Source organism: Mesoplodon bidens (assembly GCF_964165515.1).
Source record: "Mesoplodon bidens genome assembly, chromosome: 1".
NCBI lineage: Eukaryota > Metazoa > Chordata > Mammalia > Artiodactyla > Ziphiidae > Mesoplodon > Mesoplodon bidens.
The window spans coordinates 169,945,221-169,966,924 of NC_138176.1; the positions used below are offsets into that span (position 1 = coordinate 169,945,221).

Sequence of the window (21,704 nt, forward strand, 5' to 3'; positions counted from 1 at the left end):
TTAAAATGCTTGACTGTGAAGTGCCTGACCTTTAAAAGAATGGAACCACTTAGATCAAATTTTTCCTCTGGAAACAGAGCTGGGACAGTGTAGCTACACTTATTGATAGATCCTTGGATTTTGTAAAACCTGACTGTGTAGGGAATTTGCATTCAAATTACTTAGTAGTCAGCTGTTGCTAAGACTTAAGCATTGAACACAGTGGCTATTCTTTCTGTTTCTTACTGTCACAGGCCTCCACCCTTGCCACTTTAGAAGAATAGCTTCCTCACATTATACTGAGAACGTGAAGCCAAGTCAACTTCCTTCCTTTTTCCCTCACAGTCTACCTGTTTTCATCACACCCACCCCACTCAATTTCACTCTCTTTCTGAAGAATTGCATACATTATCTCTGATGAGGCTAATCCCTTTACTTATTCTGGGACCCCATTCCTTCTTATCTCCTCAAAGACCTGATACCATCAATTATTCCACCCTGCAGGGCATTTCCAGTCCCCTTTTCCCTCAGGCATTTTTCAAATGTCCATGATGTGAGATGCAATAGACCCTAGGGCTTCTTTCTTATGGAGGAGGCAGATGTAACTAGAATACACTAGGTTGAGGGCTGTGATTGAGATTCTAGTGGTACATAAATGAGCAGCAAAACTCTGCCCATGTGTGGGCAAATTTTGTAAAGGAAGGCTTCAGAAAGCAGGTTTCTTTACTGAATAAGGAGTTTGCAGGCTGAGGGAGTAGCATGTTAGGAAAAGGGAATAAATACTAAGTACAGATCTAGAGGCAGTGTTATATGCCATGTAAAAGGAATGTTGATTTTCATTGGTCATTTGTTTATTCAACAAAACTTTATTAAATGCCCACTGTGTGCCAGACACTGTGCTAGCTGTGAATATAGAATGGTCAGTAAAGGGACTTCCCTGGTGGTCCAGTGGTTAAGACTCTGCGCTTCTACTGCAGGGGGCTCGGGTTCGATCCCTGGTGGGGGAACTAAGATCCCACATGCCTCTCCGCAAGGCCAAAGGAAAAAAAGCAAGAATGGTCAGTAAAGCCAGACACAGTTATTGCCCCCATGTAATTTACAGACTAATGGAGAAAACAGATGTTAACAACACGTAAATATATCATTGCAAAGTGTGATAAAGGTGAAGCAGGGGGAAAATGGTTCTCTTTTTAAGACAGAAAATATGGCAGTTTAGACTGTGGGAGGGCAGGGTAAGGAAAGCTTCTTGGAGGAATTGATACTGAATTGAGGTCTGGAGGAGTGGGATTTTTCAGGCAAAGGGGTGGTGGGAAATTCTAGGCAAAAAAAAAAATGCAGAGCAAAAACCCTGTGGCAGGAAAAAGCCTAGCAAATTCCAAGTATGGATGAGACATCATGAAGGAAAGGTAGGGTCACATGAGATGTCCATGTGGAGAGATTAGAGGGGCTTGGGTTGAGGCAGTAGCAAAGATAAGAGAAAAAAGAATAAATACAAGTAGAATAAAGAGAAAGAAATCCAGATCAAGATAAACCAGCATGGAAGTGCAGAGCACTGAAGACAAAGAAGTTAAAAGAAGTCACCTACAAAGGATGGACAGTTATCCAGACAGTGGACTTCTCAATATCAACAACAGAAGCCAAAAGACAGCGGACTGTTTTCTAGAGAAAATAACTGTCAAGCTGGAATTGTTCACCCAGAAAAAAGCAAACCTTTAAAGAACAGAAGTGAAATAAAACCTTTTTGTGTCCAAATGCTGTCTTTCCTTCTTCTTATCCTTCTTTTTCTCAAATAGACTCTAAGATTCTTGGAGGCAGGGGGCTTGTCTTATTCACTATAGAGTATTATGTCATAAAAACAGATTACAGAACGATTTGTAAATATACATTTACTTTTTCCCCCTCAAAAGTGGGAAGAGAGAGCAAGAGAGAAATAAACCAGTTAGTCTGAATATATAAGCATCTTATCAGTGGTTATTTTTGGATAATAAGTAATTTTTTTTCTTTTAGCTTACCTGTAAGATTTTTTAAAAATAAAAACAGTGTTCGTAAAGCAGGCAAGTGTTACAGTTGTTCAGATACACTTGGTATACTTTGTCACATCAAGGTCAGTAGTAATCAGTATGTGCATGTTAGTGGTAGAATTATGGTTTGACTTAGCTGTGTTTGACTGTAAAGCCTATGCTCATAGTGGGGCAAAAAAAGGAGATTAAGAATAATTGGAGACAGACCACTCTTTCGAGAAGTTTGGTGAAAGGAAGATGAGAGAGATGTAGTTAGATTCTACAACTGTGCAGCTCAGCATCACTGAACCATATTCCAGTTTGCCATCTTCCTTTCATAGCTGAGCTTCTTCTTTTTATATTGTTTTCTCTCATAAAATTAAAGCCTTCCAGGTGGGTAAAGTGAAAATTAAATGGCTCCCTTTCCCCTGCTCTGACTCTCCCTGTGTTCCTCCCCAATAGATTGTAAGCAGAGCAAATACTGCTGAGAGTCACTGTCCATGTGTATTGTTTTATACAAGCTGGATCACATTATTCATATTGTTCTATAGTTTGTTCTTTTCTTAAAACATAACCTAGACATTACTTTTATGTTAGTGTCTATAGATCCTATGATCTACTACTACATAGGCCTTTCCAAGCCATAGCTTATATACAGTAGGACTTACCCTTGCTTAAAAATCTCCTATCATTTCACATCATCCTTTGAATTAGTTCATATTCCTCAGTCTAGCAGTCAGTATCTTCCAGGATGAAACCAACTTAATATTTCAACTTGATCTTCCACTTATCTTGGACTTGCCCCAAACCCTCGTCCGCTTCACTGCTTGATGATCCTTTGTGTCTTTGTTAATGTTGTTTCTTGTGACTAAAATTTTTTTTCATGTTACTCATCATCTCTTTTTGTCCAGGTGCTGTCATTCCTTCTTCTTATCTTTCCTTCTTTTTTCTCAAGTAGACTTTAAGATTCTTGGGGCCTCCCTGGTGGCGCAGTGGTTGAGAGTCCGCCTGCCGATGCAGGGGATACGGGTTCGTGCCCCGGTCTGGGAGGATCCCACATGCCGCGGAGCGGCTGGGCCCGTGAGCCATGGCCGCTGGGCCTGCGCGTCCAGAGCCTGTGCTCCGCAACGGGAGAGGCCACAGCAGTGAGAGGCCCACATACCGCAAAAAAAGAAAAAAAAAAAAAAAAAAAAAAAAAAGATTCTTGGGGGCAGGGAGTGTCTTATTCAGCATTATATATCCAGTGGCTTTTATAATTCATGACTCATAGTCGATGTTCAGGGAATGTTTGTTTACTTAAGTCATTTATTTTTTCAGCTGATTTACAAAGATGAATTGAGTACAGTTAGCTTCCTGTCCTAAACCCATCCTCCTGGTAACCTATTCTGGTCTCAACCCAGCTGTAACGTCTTCCACATTTAAATTACCAAAGCACCTTGTATTGCTTGTGTCATTACCAAAGTCCTCTTTATAGTTATTTTAATAGATTGTAAGCTCCTTAATGACAAGAGCTATGTTTGCTTAGTTTTTAATTCTTTTAGTGACTAGCATGGTGCCTGTATACAGTAAGAAGTCAAGAAATGTTAATTGGATAGAGCTGAATTAAATTTGGGGGAAAAAAAGCCCAAACAAAAGCCTGGAATTTGCACTTTCTAGGGAGTCAGTGATCATTCTGCAGTACAACTCCACATCCATAAAGATGGCTCTGGAATACTTGAGCTTTGTAGCACTTATAGGCCTTTAAACTAAGAGCTCAGATTCAAGGCATTAATAATTGGCTTCTGTTTTCAAACACAAAGCACTATCTAAATGATAAAGCTGCTTAAGAGTAATTTATTATTTTTCTCATAGCAACCCTATATTATTATTATTATTATTTTTTTTTTTTTTTTTTTTTTTTTTTTTTTGGGTACGCGGGCCTCTCACTGTTGTGGGCTCTCCCGTTGCGGAGCACAGGCTCTGGACACGCAGGCTCAGCGGCCATGGCTCACGGGCCCAGCCGCTCCGCGGCATGTGGGATCTTCCCAGATCGGGGCACGAACCCGCGTCCCCTGCACCGGCAGGCAGACTCCCAACCACTGCGCCACCAGGGAAGCCCCTATATTATTTTTAATTCACTTATGAGGATGCAAAGGTATAGAGAAGCGTTGTGACTCATTCATAGTCAACCAGGAAAGGATCAGTGAAGTAAGAATTGAAAGACTATATACAATGTTAGAAATTATACCGACATATTGTCAAATGTAGTATCCATGACAGCAGCCTGAAATTTAGTGATTATTTCTAAGCACCCTTAAGTTGTCTTAATAGAACCCCAAAGATTTGTCATTTATGAATTCATGCATACATACCTGCAACAGCTATTCATTGAGCACTGATGATATGTCAATTAGGTATTAACTTGGGTGCCAGGGTAAGGCAGTGAATAACATAAAGAGCTGGCTTCGTGGAACTGCACAATAAATTGTAGCAGAGCAGAACTGGCTGCCAGGAGACTTAGATTCCGGTCCCTTTGCCCTGACTGAGCAACTCAACCTGTCTGTGCTTCGTTTCCTGTTGTGTAAAGTGAGCAGGTTAGACCAGAAGGTTTTAAAGGACTTTAATCTCTTCAAAGTTCTGAGGCAGAAATCTTAATTTGCCAGAAAGACAAAGCTGGAAACTGGACTCTTTCATTTAGTCAGTTTAATTTCCTTCCTCTAGTATTACATGCTCCCTGTTTCTCTACAGCTGAGCTCCCTGTCCACTTCTTTTTCTTTTATTTTTAATTAATTAATTTATTAATTTATTTATTTTTGGCTGCGTTGGGTCTTCGTTGCTGTGCGCAGGCTTTCTCTAGTTGCGGTGAGTAGGGGCCACTCTTTGTTGTGGTGCGCGGGCTTCTCATTGCTGTGTCTTCTCTTGTTGCGGAGCATGGGCTCTAGGTGCACAGGCTTCAGTAGTTGTGGCTCATGGGCTCTAGAGTGCAGGCTCAGTAGTTGTGGCTCACGGGCTTAGTTGCTCCTCAGCATGTGGGATCTTCCTGGACCAGGGCTCGAACCCGTGTCCCCTGCATTGGCAGGCGGATCCTTAACCACTGCGCCACCAGGGAAGTCCGCACTTCTTTTTCTTTAATAGGAGAGAGGCATCATTCTGTTGTGATTTGAAATTGAGGTGCATTTTGCAGTGCTTGGTTATGTTTAGACCTAAGTTATGTTGTAATATTTTAAAATATTTTAAACTTTATGAGATGGTGTTAGTTAATCAGAAACTTTAGACCCAATAATGTAGGTCTTGGCTTGGAGATCCACATGCACAATTAAGTAAGTTAAACTGCAAAATCAGAGTTACGTGCATTGTGAATGTATTTTATTTTCCCCTTAGGAATGTAGGAACAAAGTCATTTTCTTGAATCAGTCCTCTTTCTCCATCCTTACTAATGTCTTATTGGTTAGCTCTTCTCATTGCTGGTTTAAATACTTGAGAAAAATATTTTATATCATAGGAGAATATACAGGGTATATTAAGTTAAATAAGCAGGTTATAGAAAAATGTTCTTTTTAAAATTATGTTTATCTATCTGTAGCAAAAGACTTAAAAATTATTTAACACAAAATTAAGTGCTTAGGGCTTCCCTGGTGGCGCAGTGGTTGGGAGTCCGCCTGCCGATGCAGGGGACGCGGGTTCGTGCCCCGGTCCGGGAAGATCCCACATGCCACGGAGCAGTTGGGCCCGTGAGCCACGGCCGCTGAGCCCGCGTGTCCGGAGCCTGTGCTCCGCAATGGGAGAGGCCACAACAGTGAGAAGTCCGTGTACTGAAAAAAAAAAATAAAAAATAAAAAATTAAGTGCTTATATGTCTATGGTAAGGTTGTTTTCCTTTTTGTCGTTCTCTGCGTTTTCCATTTTTTCTATAACAAACATATATTATTTTTGTAATCGGAAAAAAATTAAGATAACTATGCAAGGAAGCACAGCATCTCTCTTAACTGGCTTCCAAGCCTTTAGTTTTCCCCTGCATATCTTGCTTCTTACAACCCCGTCTTGCTTTCCTAGGTCTACCAAATAAGACTACAGCCCTGCATGACACACAGGAGGCTTCACAATCTGGCTTCAGCCTGCCTCCACTTCATCGCTGCCCTTCCCTCTCCACAGAATTTCTCATGAACCTGGAGTGCGGTGTATTCTTTGATATTCACTCTTTCAGTTGTTCAGGACAAAAATTCTTCTAGAATCACCTTCAACTCCTGACTGCAGTATATTAGCAAAGCCACCACCCTTCTCACCACCTCCACTGCTGCCACGCCCACCAGCTGGGGTGTTGCGACAGCCTCTCAGCTGCCTTCCTGCTTCCATTCTTGCCTCTACCACTGTGTGTCCTCCACACAGCAGCCAGAGGTTTCCTTTTAAAATGTCAGTTGGATCATGTCATTCTTCTGCTGAAAACCCTCCAGAAGCTCGCCACCTCGCTCAGTAGAAGACAAAGTTATTATAGGGGCCTAAGAGCCTTATGTAAGCCCCTGTGACCTGGTCCTCTCTCCTCTCCCACCTCATCACCTCTCCCCACAGTTTCATTCCATACACTGGCTTCTTACTGTTCCTCCGTCATGCCACAAGTATGCTCCCTCAGATGACTGTATTTGCTGTTCCCTTAGGTCTCTGCTCAAGTGTCACTTTATCAGGGAAGCCTCACCTGATCACCATGTCTAAAATAGTACACTTAACCCTCAATCCCTTTCTCCTTCCTCTCTTCCATTTTGTTTTCTTCATGGTGCTGAGCGCCACCTGATGTCGTATATGTATATTTGTTTACTATCTGTCGCCTTCCACCAGAATGTAAGCTGCTCAAGAGCAGGGGCGTGTTCTGCTCATCTTTTGTATGATTCCCATTCCCACACCAGCCCTTCCTGTCTCCTTTGAGATCTTGTTCTGTTGATCCCCTCTGTTTCCTAAGGTTTCATCTTCTCTGTTGGATAGTTTCTTGTTGTCAGTAAGCATTTTCAACTCTTTCTCCTCATTGAAAATAAACACAAACAACCTGCCTTCAATTCTGTATCTAATTACCGAGGCAATTAGTTTCTTCCCTTCCTTGCAAGTTTCTTGAGTTTATGTGCATGTATCCCCTCCCCGTCTGTCTGGCCTCTCCCTTGGTCCTGTGCAATAAGGCTTCCTTTGCCAGTGTGCTAGTGAAACTGCTCTGGCAAAGATCTCTAATAATGTTCTGATTGTAAGAAATAAGTAAGCATTTTTTGCTCCTTTTTGTACTTTACTTTTTATAGCATTGTACTATAGTGATTATTCCTCTTTTCGCACCCCTTGTAATTCTCTTTTCAGCCTTCCTGAAGTTTTCCTTTTCTTGTTCCTCATCCTTATCAATTGTCCTTACTGGTTCCTTCTCTGCCCCTTACATACGAGTGTCCCATAAAGGCTCTGTCCTTAGCTCTCTTCTTGCTTGCTCTGATTCCCCCTCACCCTGTGACTGCATCTATCCCATGCTTTTAACTACTTTTTTTGCACTGGTAACTCCCAGATCTGTGTCTTTTTCCCAGATTTTTCTCTTGAGCTTCAGGCTTGTTATTTACATCTCTCTCCTGGACATGTCCCACTTGAAATCCGGTGCCACACATGAAAAAGTATACACACTATATACACCACTCCCCACCTTGGTCAGTGACCCACCTGCTCATTTAAGGTGAACTCATGGGAGTAGCTCTCAGCTGCTTCCTCTGCTATAACACTGTCGTATCTGAGGGCCCCAACTTCTCCCTCACAAGCTCTTTTGAATCCACTCCCTTGTCTCAGTTCTCACTGCCCCTGTCATAGTTTAGATCTTCATCCCTTTCTACTTTATAGCATGGACCTTAAAGTTTGTCCTCTGAAGCCAGACTGCATGGGTTCTGATTTAGATCTATCACTTATTAGTTGTGTGACTTTAGTCAAGTTTTATAACTTCTCTGTGCCTCAGTTTCCTCATTGTTAAGATAGGGATAATAATTTATCGTGAGGATTAAATGATTTAACAGATATAAAGTGCTTAGAATAGTGCGTGACACATCGTGTTTGTTATTATTTCTACTATTAGTACTATTAGTACCACCTAGCTGACCTCAGTACCGCTGGTCTCTTTCCCCTTCTAAAGCATTTTCCACTGTGCCACAGAGTCAGCTTCACAAATGGGTAGCTGACCACATCATTCCCTTTTAAAAGATTTCTGTGGCTTCCCATAGTCTGATCATTATAGTCCCAGCCCTGTGTTCTATTTCTGGAGGTCAATGGTGAGGGTATGGGTATTTATTTTATTATTATTAATTATAGCTTACTTGGTTCTTCCCTGGCGGCCCAGTGGTTTAGACTCCATGCTTCCACTACAAGGGGCACGGGATCGATCCCTGGTCAGGGAACAAAGATCCCGCATGCCATGTGGCCAAAAAATAAAAAAATTATAGCTTATTCATGTTTAAATATTCTTTGGTTAGTAGACAAAATAAAAGCAATTAAGATAGAGAAGTTAGAATTATAAGAAGATTAATTTGGAGCTTTGGAGCCTGAAAAACATGAAAGGGAAAAAAATCCTTTGTGCTTCTCACTCAATCTCTAGGGTAAGATAACTCCCTCTTGCTGCAGCATATGAGTGCAAGCGGAAAAGGGTTGTTTTGCCCATGTCTAAATGGGTGAAAGATAACTGGGGGTTAGGGGTACCAGAGGCTGCTCTATCCGTGTGGAGACAGGCATTGAGCAACTCAGCTGCTGCAACCAGAGAGACTGCCCTGTGGCCTCAGGAAAACTCCCACAAGTGGGCCACGCAAGGTGGGCTTGGCTCACATCTCACATAAAACAGACCCATCCAGCCCTGCTCAAGGAGAAGCTGCTCACTGGGCTACAGTGTTTTACCATGGCCCAAGAAGCAGTGGAAGATTCACAAACTCTACAAATATCTCAGGGCCACTTGCGTCTGGGAAAAGAAGTGGTATGTGGCACAAAGAGTATTACTAGTATGTACATGTAAAATGTAAAATCTTAAAAAATGTGAAATCCATTGTTCATTAGTACACTGGCGACGGATGAAAGATTTTGAGCTGGGGAAGTCAATTAGCATGCAGCACAAATCTCAAAAAACGCCAAGGGAAAGGTTGAAAGGAACAGGCTGCTCCCTGCGCTTATCAGGTGCGCTGCTCTGTCATTTGATGCAGACCTCCACATCAGTACCCATGTTCAGTGAGAACTTCAGGCTCAGGTTGGACGTCTGGTCACACTATGTAAAAGCCACAGGCTGAACTTCACCATCAGATGAGTGAGTGGTCACAGAAGGTGGCTGCTTTCTGAGGCCTAGGGCCAAGATCTGCTCCACCACATCCTCGATGGGATAATGACCCCCTCTCAGTGGTGCAACTAGCAAAGTTCTTCAGAATTGAAGGGGAGATAGAGAGTTTTTCAGACAAACAAAAACTGAAGGAGTTCATTGCCACTTGACCAGCCTTACAAGAAATGTTAAAGAGAGTTCTTTAAGCTGTTGATCAAAACACCGGAACAGAGTAAAAACTTCCTGTGCAAGAATTGTTTCTGGTGGAGGTATTGGAATGAACAGCCATCATCAAGATAGAGCTCACCCACTGCAGAACCCTTAGTGCTTAGAGCCAGCTGGAGTCCATTTGGAGGCATCAGTTATGTGGCCTGTGGATTTTCCTATAGTTGTCTTCATTGGTACTACTCTTCTACCTCATTGAACACTGATGTAGTGGCCAGGGCTGCTGGGGTTTTCACAGTGCATGCTCCTTCCCAATGAGCAAATGTCTGAGAGTCATGCCAGACCTCATTTGATCCTGGCAGAAACACATCAACCACAGTAGCTTTTGGTTCTGTGACTGGATGAACCAATAAAGCACTTTCTTTTAGACAGCTCTCTGCTGAGCCTGGCTTCTTGTGCAAGATTTCCAAGATCATAAACTTCCATCTTCCTTCAAGGCCATGCTTAAACCTCCTGTGAAAACCTGGCCCCTCCAAGTATAGTTGATCACTCCCTTACACTCACCAGGATATTGTGCAGTTGTTTCCAGGTGTCTTGTCCACACAAAGCTGTGTGCTTCATGATGATGGGGACTGCAGCCTTACTTACTTCCTCTTCTTTTGAGGGCCTTGTACGGTGATTGGCTCAGAGTAGATGCTTCATAAATGTGAATTAGTAATCAGGGTTCAGGAGTTTACTAAGATTTCTGTACTGCTTTCTTAATTTCTCCAGGCTGCAGGAATTAGTTGATCGAGTACTGGAACGTTTTCAGGCATCTGGACTAATAGTGAAAGAGTGGAATAGTGTGAAACTCCATGCTACAGTCATGAATACTCTATTCAGGAAAGACCCCAATGGTAAGTGCTTCATAGAACCACAGTACAGTTTGTGATCAACAAGGCCTAATGATGTCCCTGGGGTTTGAAGAGAATGGGCTATCAAAGAATCTCTGCTACATCTTCTGTTTTAGATCCATTAGCTTGTTTTGATGAGCGCAGTGGAAGGGGGCAAGGACATATCTAGCATGGGACTGTAGCATTCCAAATCTTATTTCTGTTGCACATAGAGTTGCCAGATATAGCAAATAAAAATACAGGATGCCCAAGTAAATTTCAGGTGAAAAATGAATAATTGTTTTAGTGTAGGTGTGTCCCATGAAATACATGGCAGCTTTTTTTTTTTTTACAAAACAAGAAAGATTAACTAGTAAAGGTAAATGTTAGAGCAGTGATTCTCAACTAGAGGCAGTTTTACCCCCAGAGGACATTTGGATTGTCTGGAGACATTTTTGGTTGTCAGAGTTAGGGGGCTGGGAGTGAGTTGCTACTGGCATCTAATGGGTAGAGGTCAGGGGTGCTGCTTAGTCCTCTACAATGCACAGGACAAACCCTCATAACAAAGAATTATTCAGCCCCAAATGTCAGTAGCACCAAGGTTGAAAAACCTTGTGTTAGAGTAATGTTTTTTTCCCTCATGAATCTAAACCTTCATATAGAAATGCCTGTTTTAACCCTTTATTTGGGATAATAATCTACATTTTAATAAGGATTATTTTTCTTCCCATCCTCACCCACCAAGTCAAAGCTATCTAGCACACATTCAGCATCTGTCTGACCAGGAGCTACAAATTCAAGTTATGTGCAGCTTCTTCTTCAAAGCCCTGTTGTTTAAAATATACCAGCACCAAAACTCCATATTCAGGTTTTATTACGTTTGTTAGGACCCTGACCTTGGTTTTAGGAAGTCTACGTTGGAAGAGGACTACATCTACATCAGGACTCCATCAGAACCCATGAACTATTTATAGATTTATAGTTTAGGACAGTTTTTGTGTCCCCTTTTACCAAAGTACATCTTTTAATTTCTTCAGATATATACCAGAGAACTCAACTGTAAGTTGTTTGGTTTGGTTAGCGCCATTGTTGGACTAAGAGATATGTAGCTAATCCAATTCTTAGTTCTAGTGTTAACTGTTTTATGATGCTACATTGTATTTTCTTTAAGACTTTTCTAAATAAATCAGTGTTTTACCTTTCAGAGCACTGAGATCAAAAAACGTTCAAATGACTCAGTCAAAGCCTATGGACTCTGGGTAGTTAATAGAATCCGAAGCGCTATACTTATTCTTGTTCTGATGGAATATATTTCTTTCATTTGGATAGTGGTATTGCAGAAGAACATTTGGAATTCCAGAAAAAAAATTTTTTTTCTGGAATATTTGGTATAAATTATAATGTAAGTTATCTAATGGGAACATTTAAAGGAGTTTGTGGTATTTATTGTGTTCTGGCCAGTTTTTTAAATTTTATTTATTTTAATTTATTTATTTTTGGCTGCGTTGGGTCTTCTTTGCTGCGCTCAGGCTTTCTCTAGTTGTGCCAAGCGGGGGCTACTCTTCATTGCGGTGCGCGGGCTCCTTGTTGGCGGTGGCTTCTCTTGTCGCGGAGCACGGGCTCTAGGCACACGGGCTTCAGTAGTCGTGGCACGCGGGCTCAGTGGTTGTGGCACACAGGCTTAGTTGCTCTGCGACATGTGGGGTCTTCCCAGACCAGGACTCGAACCCGTGTCCCCTGTGTTGGCAGGCGGATTCTTAACCACTGCGCCACCAGGGGAGCCCTGGACAGTCAGTTTTAATCTTGGAAAACACTGTTAGATCCCCTGAGGTGGTGTACATTTTAACATCATCATGTAAAGACAGAGGTTCAGAACTCTAAAGTACGCTCTAGGGACTTCCCTGGTGGTCCAGCGGTTAAGACTTTGTGCTCCCAATGCAAGGGGCCTGGGTTCGATCCCTGGTCAGGGAACTAGATCCTTCATGCATGCCACAACTAAGATCCCATGTGCTGCAACTAAGACCCGGCACAGCCAAGTAAATTAATTAATTAATTATTTTTTAAAAAGGTACACTCTAATTCAGGGCTCCCCAACCCCCAGGGCGCACAGCAGGAGGTGAGTGGCAGGCAAGCAAGGGAAGCTTCATCTGCTGCTCCGCATTGGTCTCATTACTGCCTGAACCATTCCCCCCACCCTGGTCTGTGGAAAAATTGTCTTCCGTGAAACCAGTCCCTGGTGCCGAAGAGGCTGGGGACCGCTCTTCTAGTTCATTGGTTCATAAGTTACATTGTATCTAGCACCATCCAATAGGACTTTCTGTGATGATAGAAATATTCCATATCTGTGAAATCCAGTATGGTAGCCACTATCCACATGTGGTTATTGAGTACTTGAAGATGGCTGGCTAGTGAGACTGAGAAAGTGAACTTTTAATTAATTTAAATTTAAATAGGGACTTCCCTGGAGGTCCAGTGGTTAAGACTTCGAGCTCACAGTGCAGGGAGTACAGGTTCAATCCCTGGTCAGGGAACTAAGATACTGTATGCCACATGGCATGGCCAAAAAAAAAAGAAATTTAAATAATCACATGTGGCTAGTGGCTACTGTTTTGGACAGTGCAGTATTTTATTAGACATGTAATACTATCAATAATACATTCTGCATCTGTCCTTAAATCTTAGTTCAGACCTCTTACAACTATACCATACCCCATTATTAACTAACCTCTTAACATAAAAGAGTTGAATTATATCGGAATCTGTATCTTTTAAATTGTGTGGATCCAGATGTGTATTCAGTTGGCACCAGAGCTTCATGTAAGAAAATGTTCTGTGTTCACAGTCTAGTTATCCTTTCCTATTGACATATATTTTAAATATAACAGCTTTAGTGAGATATAATTCATATACCATATAACTCACCTATTTAAAGTATAGTGAGTAATGTAACGATTACCACAGTACATTTTAGAACATTTTCATCACCCCAAAAAGAAACTCCATAGTTATTGGCAGTGACTCCCCATTTTCCCCTTACTCTTCAGTCCTAGGCACCACCAGTCTAATTTCTGTCCAATGAATTTGCCCTTTTTGCATATTTCATATAAATAGAATCATGCAATGTGTGATCTTCTGTGACTGACTTCTTTCACTTAGCATAATGTTTATAAGGTTCATCCATGTTATAGCATGTATCAAATGTCATTCCTTTTTATTACCAAATAATAATCCATTGTATGGACATACACATTTTATTTATCCATTCATCAGTTGATGGACATTTCTGTTGTTTCCACTTTTTGGCTATTATGAATAATGCTGCTGTGAACGTTTATGTATGTGTTTTTGTGTGGGCATATGTTTTCATTTCTATTAGATATATACTTAAGTGTGAAATTGCTGCATCATGATATCAGTATGTTTAACTTTTTGAGGAACTGCCAGACTGTTTTCCGAAGTGGCTGCACCATTTTACATTCCCACAAGCAGTACGGTAGTTCCCCCTTATCCGTGGGAGATACGTTCCAAGATCCCCAGTGAATGCCTGAAACTACATACCACGTTCTGTATTTTTCCTATGCATACATACCTATGATAAAGTTTAATTTATAAATTAGGCGCAGTAAGAGATTAACAACTAATAATAAAATAGAAAAATTAAACTATATACTGTAAAAAAAGTATGTGAGTGCTGTCTGTCTCTCTCAAAATTGTTTATTGTACAAATTTAGTGCCTTTTCCATTTTCACTAAGCACTTACCGTGCACTGTGACCGTAACTTTTGCAGCTTTTGAGGTGTGACAGCAAAACTAGTACGAATCTCTTTTTCCTTCTTCCTAATTTCACGGATAGAAGATTTGTTCTTAATGTAGATATTAGCAAACCTCAGCATATGATCTTTTTCTTTCCTTATTAAGTCAAGAACTTTCACCATTTCACTTAAAGGAAGCGCTTTATGGCTTTTCTTTGGCATATCCGAATTGCTGGCATCACTATTCTTGCCGTTTGGGGCCATTATTAATTAAAATAAGGGTGACTTGAATACAAGCACTGCAATACCTTGACAGTCAATCTGATAACAGAGAGGGTGGGATACGCTGGACAAAGGGATGACACTTTCTGGGTGGGACAGATCACGCTACTCAGAATGCTGCACAATTCAAAACTTAGGAGTTGTTTATTTCTGGAATTTTCCATTAATATTTTCGGACCTCGGTTGACCATGGGTAACTGAAACCATGGAAAGCAAAACCATGAATAAGGGGGGACGACAGTACATGAGGGTCTCAATTTCTCTACATCTTTATCTGCACTTGTTATTATCTGTCTTTTTTATTATTGCCATCATTTGGGGTGTGAAGTGGTATCCCATTGTGACTTTGATTTACATTCCCCTTATGGCTAGTGCTACTTATAGATTTTGCACCTGTCATTAAACATTTTAATCTTCAGATTTCATTACTGCTTTTTTATTGACATTTACTTAGTATGAATTTACTTTAAAGTTTCACATCTCCTTTTAACAAGGAACCTATTTTTAAGTTGTGAAATATGCATAGGATTGGGATCTTGGATTAAGAGAATAGTTCTCATTAGGAAAATAGTCCTGTAGTTACCCAGGTATATTTCCAGTGGGCTAGCTAAAATATATTATGTTCATGGAGTTAGCACTTTGGATGTATTTTATCAATTCTGACATGGTAATCTCCATACTTATGTACAATAAAAGAATATACTCAAAAGTAGAAATACAAATATTTTTGAGTGTCTGTTGATGGGCAGGAAAGGGTTGATATTTCAGAAAATATTCTGATAGTTAAATAATTCTTGAAGATGCTTTGAATTTTATATACCCTGGATTCTTCTCTGTCTTGTGTTTTTCTCTATAAAGGCTATAGAACACATTGTTTTGTTTTTTCTTGCCAGTTATCCCTTTCCTTTGATATCCTTTTTTCTGCTGCATTTGAAGGACATCTTTTGGGATAAGCAAGCTAAATTAATGCAAGGAGTTAGAACACAGCTTTGATGAGGCTAAGGACATAGATTTGCAGATTTCTGTGTAGAATATCAGGATACTTTTGATTGCAACTGAAGAGGTTTTTCTCATTCGGGGCGAGTCCTTAAATCAGCCCAAAGCTTAGTTGCCAGCATTTTTGACTAGTTAATATGTGAACTTCTGTATATTTTTATGTATTTAAAAATGCACGCAGCTTATACAAAATCTTGGGGTTTTAGACTACAAGGAACCTTTGGAAATCACCTAGTCTTAACCTCTAACTTTGTAAATGAGGAACTGAGGTCCATAGAGGAGACATAAACTGCCTAAGAATATGGTTAGTTATGTAGTTTAGGCACAGTGAGTACTTGGACAGTGTTCAATGAATAAATATATATCAGTTGATGACAGAGCTGAGACTAGATGCTGGGTCTCTTGACTCATAGCCTGATGTATTTCCCTCCATATTATGTCACTTTCCAGGTAGTACATGAAGATGTTGCTAGTTGTCCCTGTAGAAGTCCAAGAGAAAACAGATACATAACCCAAGCTTCTCTTCTAACATTGTCTTTGGAATATTTACAGCTGAAGGCAGGTACAACCTCTACACAACGGATGGCAAATATATCTTCAAGGAAAGAGAATCATTTGATGGCCGAAACATTTTGAAGGTCAGTATGAAGCAGAGTGAATTGGAAACCTTTGGCATGTGTCCTAAAATAAGGGAGGACAATAAGTGGTTCTCCTTTTAACAGTAAAGTATATTTTTCTCATATTTCCCATGAGGATTATTGATTGAAAGGACTGTTAAAATTTTTTTCATTGTCCTAAAAGAGAAATCTTTTTTGACTTGTTAAAAGGCTTGAAACTGATGATTTAAGAAAAAAGTATAGTGACTATTTGGATCCGTAGGAATAAGTTGATTTTAACCTTGTGAGTCTTGCTCTGTATTTTACCTCTGGAGGACTGAGTGTGCATTTTTTTAAGTGAAAAAGAATAGTTTGTCTTGTTCTAGTAGATTTTTCTCTTCACTCACAAAGTCGCTCTCCAAAGTTCCTGTATAATCTGTTTTTACTCAGGAACAGCCCATGTACTAAAAACTTGGTGGTCCGTTTCTGACTGTTGAGGATTTGCTTCTGAGCGTTAAATTAACCTATGAAATTTAAACAAAAAGGGTTCTTTAGGATTGCATTTATCTTTCTCCCACAGACCACATTCTGTAACATCCACAGTTTATGCCCTCTCTATCAGGTTAACATACCATTGTGCCTCTGTGCAAAGAGAAACATAAGTTGATACCAAAGGAGAGGTTTTTGATTCTTCATTTTACTTGTTCTATAATGATGCAGGTCATACATTTTCAAGGCCATGGATGTTTTTTGGAGCTGGGAGGGAGAGTATGTATATAATAACTTAAGAATAAGCTCTAGCTTTAGAAATGTTTTTTCTTTTTCCTTCCTTCCTCCATTCCCTTATCTTATCGCTTGACAGTTTTCTTGCCAAATGCCTAATATGACCTCATTGAGTATAATTAATGACATCACTCTTCAGCAGCTGCAAGCTTCTCACTGCAGAGCCCAACAGAGCAATGACAGCATTCACTTAGGCAGGCATTCCTGCCTTGTGGGGAAGGGGCTTTGCAGGGCTTTGTTGATTCCTTCTTTTACTTGATACCTTTTCTCTCTTTGAGTAATTTTCTTGTCTTCAAAGTAGCTATTGTAGATTCGGTTTGAGTGGCAAGCTGCTAATGAATTCAGTTGCAGTTTACTTATTTTCCCAGGCCACAGTTTCATTGTATGAATCTTTCTCCTCCTCTAGCTCATTTCCTGGGGCTTTTTAAATAATAGCATTAATTATTTTACTTTTTTGTTATTGTTAATTTGATTAAGAAAAAAACTAGACGAATGGGGAAAGAAATCTGTTGGAATGACTCAAGCCAACTTGGTTCCTTTGAAATTAGAATTAAAGCCCAAAAGGTATGTTGATGCAAGTGGAGTGTGAGGTGCTTTGACATCTATAAGAGGGAAGTAACAGCAGGGAGCCTGAGAAGTTGCTGTATGAACAGTATGGATCTCTCATTGAATATTTAATTTCTCTCATTCTGGAAAGTCAGTTTTCCATTTAAAGATGCTTGGCTTGGAAATCTACCTAACCCACCCCAGTGATGACACGGCTGTAGCTCCCTCTAGTGTTGACGAAAGCTTGCTATAGTAGTTGTGCCCTTACCGTTAATGCCTAATTGGAGTTTTAGAGCTGGGCCCAGCTAGGTACTTGGAAACTATTTAATCCAGTTCCTCATTTTACTCTCTAAGGGTGTGAGATCCAACATGGTTAAAGTGTTTTGCCAAAGGTTAACACTAGATAGCAGAGTCTGAATCAGAACAAAGATTCACAAGTTAGCAATGTTTCTACTCTCTTCCATAAATATGCTCAGTGTTTAGGTAGAGATCAGTAGATATTTGAAACTGGGCCTATCTGAATTGTGAAAATATCTTACTAGACATAAATGTTGGGGCAATGGGTATGCCAGTTAATCTAAAACTGGCTAATTAAGAGACTTCTGAGTTGAATATAATACTAACACCAAAAGAAATACTTACTGACTGTATACCATCTGTCAGACTATGTGCCCTGTAGATAAAAGTCATTATGATACAGTCCTTATCTTCCAGGAGCTTCCTGTCTTTGAGAGATACAGCTGGTTAATAGGTAATTACAGTATAAAATGATGGGGGCAAATTATGAGATGGAGGGGAAGTACCTTTGAACACAGGTAGTTGTAACAAAGTATCTTTTGATAGAATTTCCAACATATTACTTTTTTTAAAAAACTTATTTATTTATTTTTGGCTGCATTGGGTTTCATTGTAGTGCACAGGATTCTCATTGCAGTGGCTTCTCTTGTTGTGGAGCACAGGCTCTAGGTGTGCAGGCTTCAGTAGTTGTGACACGTGGGCTCTAGAGCACAGCCTCAGTAGTCGTGGCGCACAGGCTTAGTTGCTCTGCAGCATGTGGGATCTTCCCGGACCAGGGCTCAAACCTGTGTCCCCTGCATTGGCAGGCGGATTCTTAACCACTGCACCACCAGGGAAGTCCCCCCAGTATATTACTTTTCAATCATTAGTTCCAGAAAATATAATCTTTCACTTACATTTAATCAAAGGAATTAACTTTTCTTTGAGAATAAAGATAAAATGTGGCATCCAACAACTAGCCCCCAAGCGGTAATAACTGTATTTATGAAGTAGCTATAGCAGCCCACTTTTTGGAATTACAAGACAAGTCTTTCTCAACTAGAACATTAGAACCCATGGCCCCTGAATCCCTTGCAAAAAAAAAAAAAAGATTTAAAAAACTGATGGATTGTACATAGTTTTTGTACCCGATATAATTATTATGTTTAGAAAGGGAAAAAAATCACTTTCATTAACAAGATAGGAACTGACTTGGAATAAACAGAAAGGTTAACTGCATTGGTTGTTAAGGATCCCAAGCATATGTGTACAGCATATTAACAGCTACATAGGTCAAGGATCAGGAATGCTGGTGATGGGAAGCAGCCTTGGAAAAAAATCAACTTCATCTGCTATTCAAAGAGAAACAAAACGAGAATGCAAGTCATTGCTCATTGTAAGAATTTAATGAGTAACAACCAATTGCTATTCTACTCCATGAAGAGAATTGGTCCTTTTGGCTTGGTGTACTATTATGTGTTTTGGATGCCTTAATAAGAAAAAAAAACCTCCGACTCTTGGAGGTAGAAGCCACATTTTTCTTTTGTATAGCTCTTTTGAGAGTTGTTGCAGCTATTATAGACTAGTATCTGGTTATTCCTAGTTAAAATAAGAATTTTCTTACCCTAAGAAAGACTTTGAAAGAAGAACTGACAACTAAAGAATCGTTCCGCGTGTTTTTCAAACCAGAAAAGGAATATATTTAGTAATAGCATTTTTTTATGAAAGACTGACAGATAGCTCTGAAAGGAGGATATATAAGTGAAGAAGACCTAGGCCAAATTAATAGGATAGTGTCCTGTCAGAGGGTTTCCATTTCTCATCTAAGAGATAGGAGCAAAGATGTAGTTTGTTTGTCTGTAATGCAGTGATAAACTTGTAAATGGAGAAATCATGCTGATCTAAAGACGTAATGCAGGAAATAACTGCTCCCTCGCTAGCTAAAAGTAGAATGGTCATTAACTGCCAGTTTCTGGAGAGAGAAGTGGTCTTAATGGCAGTCTGTTTGGGGGACTTATGAAATGGTCTTATGCAATCGAATCAATATTCCAAGACTGTGCTCTCAGCAGATTGAATAGGGGTACAGTAGTAACTGTTTAAAAGCATAGCTTCTAACTGCAAAGTGAAGAGGAGACATTAGAGCCCTAGGTTGTACTCACCAGAGATGATTTGGTACAAATAAAGGCACAATAATATATTTGGGAAGGAATAGACAGTACTCTAGGTCCAAAATCAAAGGACACTGTGAAAGTGCCATTTCTTTAGATACTTAAAAATCCTGGAACAAAGTGATGCTGGGAAGACTGGACAGCTTCATGTAAAAGAATGAAATTAGAACACTTGCTAACACCATACACAAAAATAAACTCAAAATGGATTAAAGACCTAAGTGTAAGGCCAGAAACTATAAAACTCTTAGAGGAGAACATAGGCAGAACACTCTTTGACATAAATCACAGCAAGATCCTTTTTGACCCAACTCCTAGAGAAATGGAAATAAAAACAAAAATAAACAAATGGGACCTAATGAAACTTAGAAGCTTTTGCACAGCAAAGGAAACTGTAAACAAGACAAAAAGACAACCCTCAGAATGGGAGAAAATATTTGCAAATGAAGCAACTGACAAAGGGTTAATCTCCAAAATTTATAAGCAGCTCTTGCAGCTCAATATCAAAAAAACAAACAATCCAAAGATGGGCAGAAGACCTAAATAGACATTTCTCCAAAGAAGATATACAGATTGTCAACAAACACATGAAAGGATGCTCAACATCACTAATCATTAGAGAAATGCAAATCAAAACTACAATGAGGTATCACCTCACACCAGTCAGAATGGCCATCATCAAAAAATCTACAAACAATAAATGCTGGAGAGAGTGTGGAGAAAAGGGAACCCTCTTGCACTGTTGGTGGGAATGTAAATTTATACAGCCACTGTGGAGAACAGTATGGAGGTTCCTTAAAAAACTAAAAATAGAACTACCATACGACCCAGCAATCCCACTACTGGGCATATACCCTGAGAAAACCATAATTCAAAATGAGTCGTGTACCACAATGTTCATTGCAGCTCTATTTACAATAGTCCGGACATGGAAGCAACCTGAGTGTCCATCGACAGATGAATGATTAAAGAAGATGTGGCACATATATACAATGGAATATTACTCAGCCATAAAAAAGAAATGGAATTGAGTTATTTGTAGTGAGGTGGATGACCTAGAGTCTGTCATACAGAGTGAAGTAAGTCAGAAAGAGAAAAACAAATACTGTATGCTAACCCATATATATGGAATCTAAAAAAAAAACAAAGGTTCTGAAGAACCTAGGGGCAGGACAGGAATAAAGATGCAGACATAGAGAATGGACTTGAGGACACGGGGAGGGGGAAGGGTAAGCTGGATGAAGTGAGAGAGTGGCATGGACATATATACACTACCAAATGTAAAATAGATAGCTAGTGGGAAGCAGCCGCATAGCACTGGGAGATCAGCTTGGTGCTTTGTGACCACCTAGGGGGGTGGGATAAGGAGGGTGGGAGGGAGACGCAAGAGGGAGGGAATATGGGGATATATATATATGTATAGCTGATTCACTTTGTTATACAGTAGAAATTAACACAACATTGTAAAGCAATTATACTCCAATAAAGATGCTAAAAAAAAAAATCCTGGAACATATAAACCAAGTAAAAAAAGAGATGAATTTGGTTTTTTTTCTTTTTTATATAAGAATATTTAAATTTAGAGAAAGAGGGAATTGGCAGTATTTAACTATATTAATATTTAATAGTACTTTATCTGAAAATATGTTTTAAATCTAGCTAGGTACATTGAGACTTTTCTTGAAAGATGTAAATGAGAGTAACTCAAGTACTTCATTCATTTTTGCTTTGCTCCATCTCTGCCTCTTAAAGTTCTTTAAAAGGACAGTTAGAATGAATGCATTTAAATGAGAGCTTTATTTAGTTTTCTTTACTTAGAGAAGTTTCTATAAAGGAAACTGTTTAAAAATACATACTATTTATTCTCTTTGGTAAAAGTTCATAAAACGTATATGTACTTTTAAACAAATAATCATAAAGTGAACACTGTAACTACTACCAAGGTCAAAAAGCAGAATGTGCCTCACATGTCTTTCCCTGGCCAACTCTGTGGTCTGTTTGTCCTAAGGTAACAA

The 21,704-nt window shown here is 39.8% G+C and overlaps 1 protein-coding gene across 2 annotated transcripts in view; it reads left to right on the forward strand.

Annotated features, from left to right (window-relative positions):
- The window catches only part of ASCC1 (activating signal cointegrator 1 complex subunit 1), an 86,654-nt gene that overhangs the window by 45,494 nt on the left and 19,456 nt on the right, over nucleotides 1-21,704 (forward strand). For both annotated transcript variants that reach the window (XM_081224239.1, XM_081224238.1), the window contains exons 8-9: nucleotides 10,191-10,315; nucleotides 15,873-15,958. In XM_081224239.1, coding sequence (XP_081080365.1) covers nucleotides 10,191-10,315; nucleotides 15,873-15,958 — 211 coding nt within the window. The remainder of the gene's footprint in view (nucleotides 1-10,190; nucleotides 10,316-15,872; nucleotides 15,959-21,704) is intronic.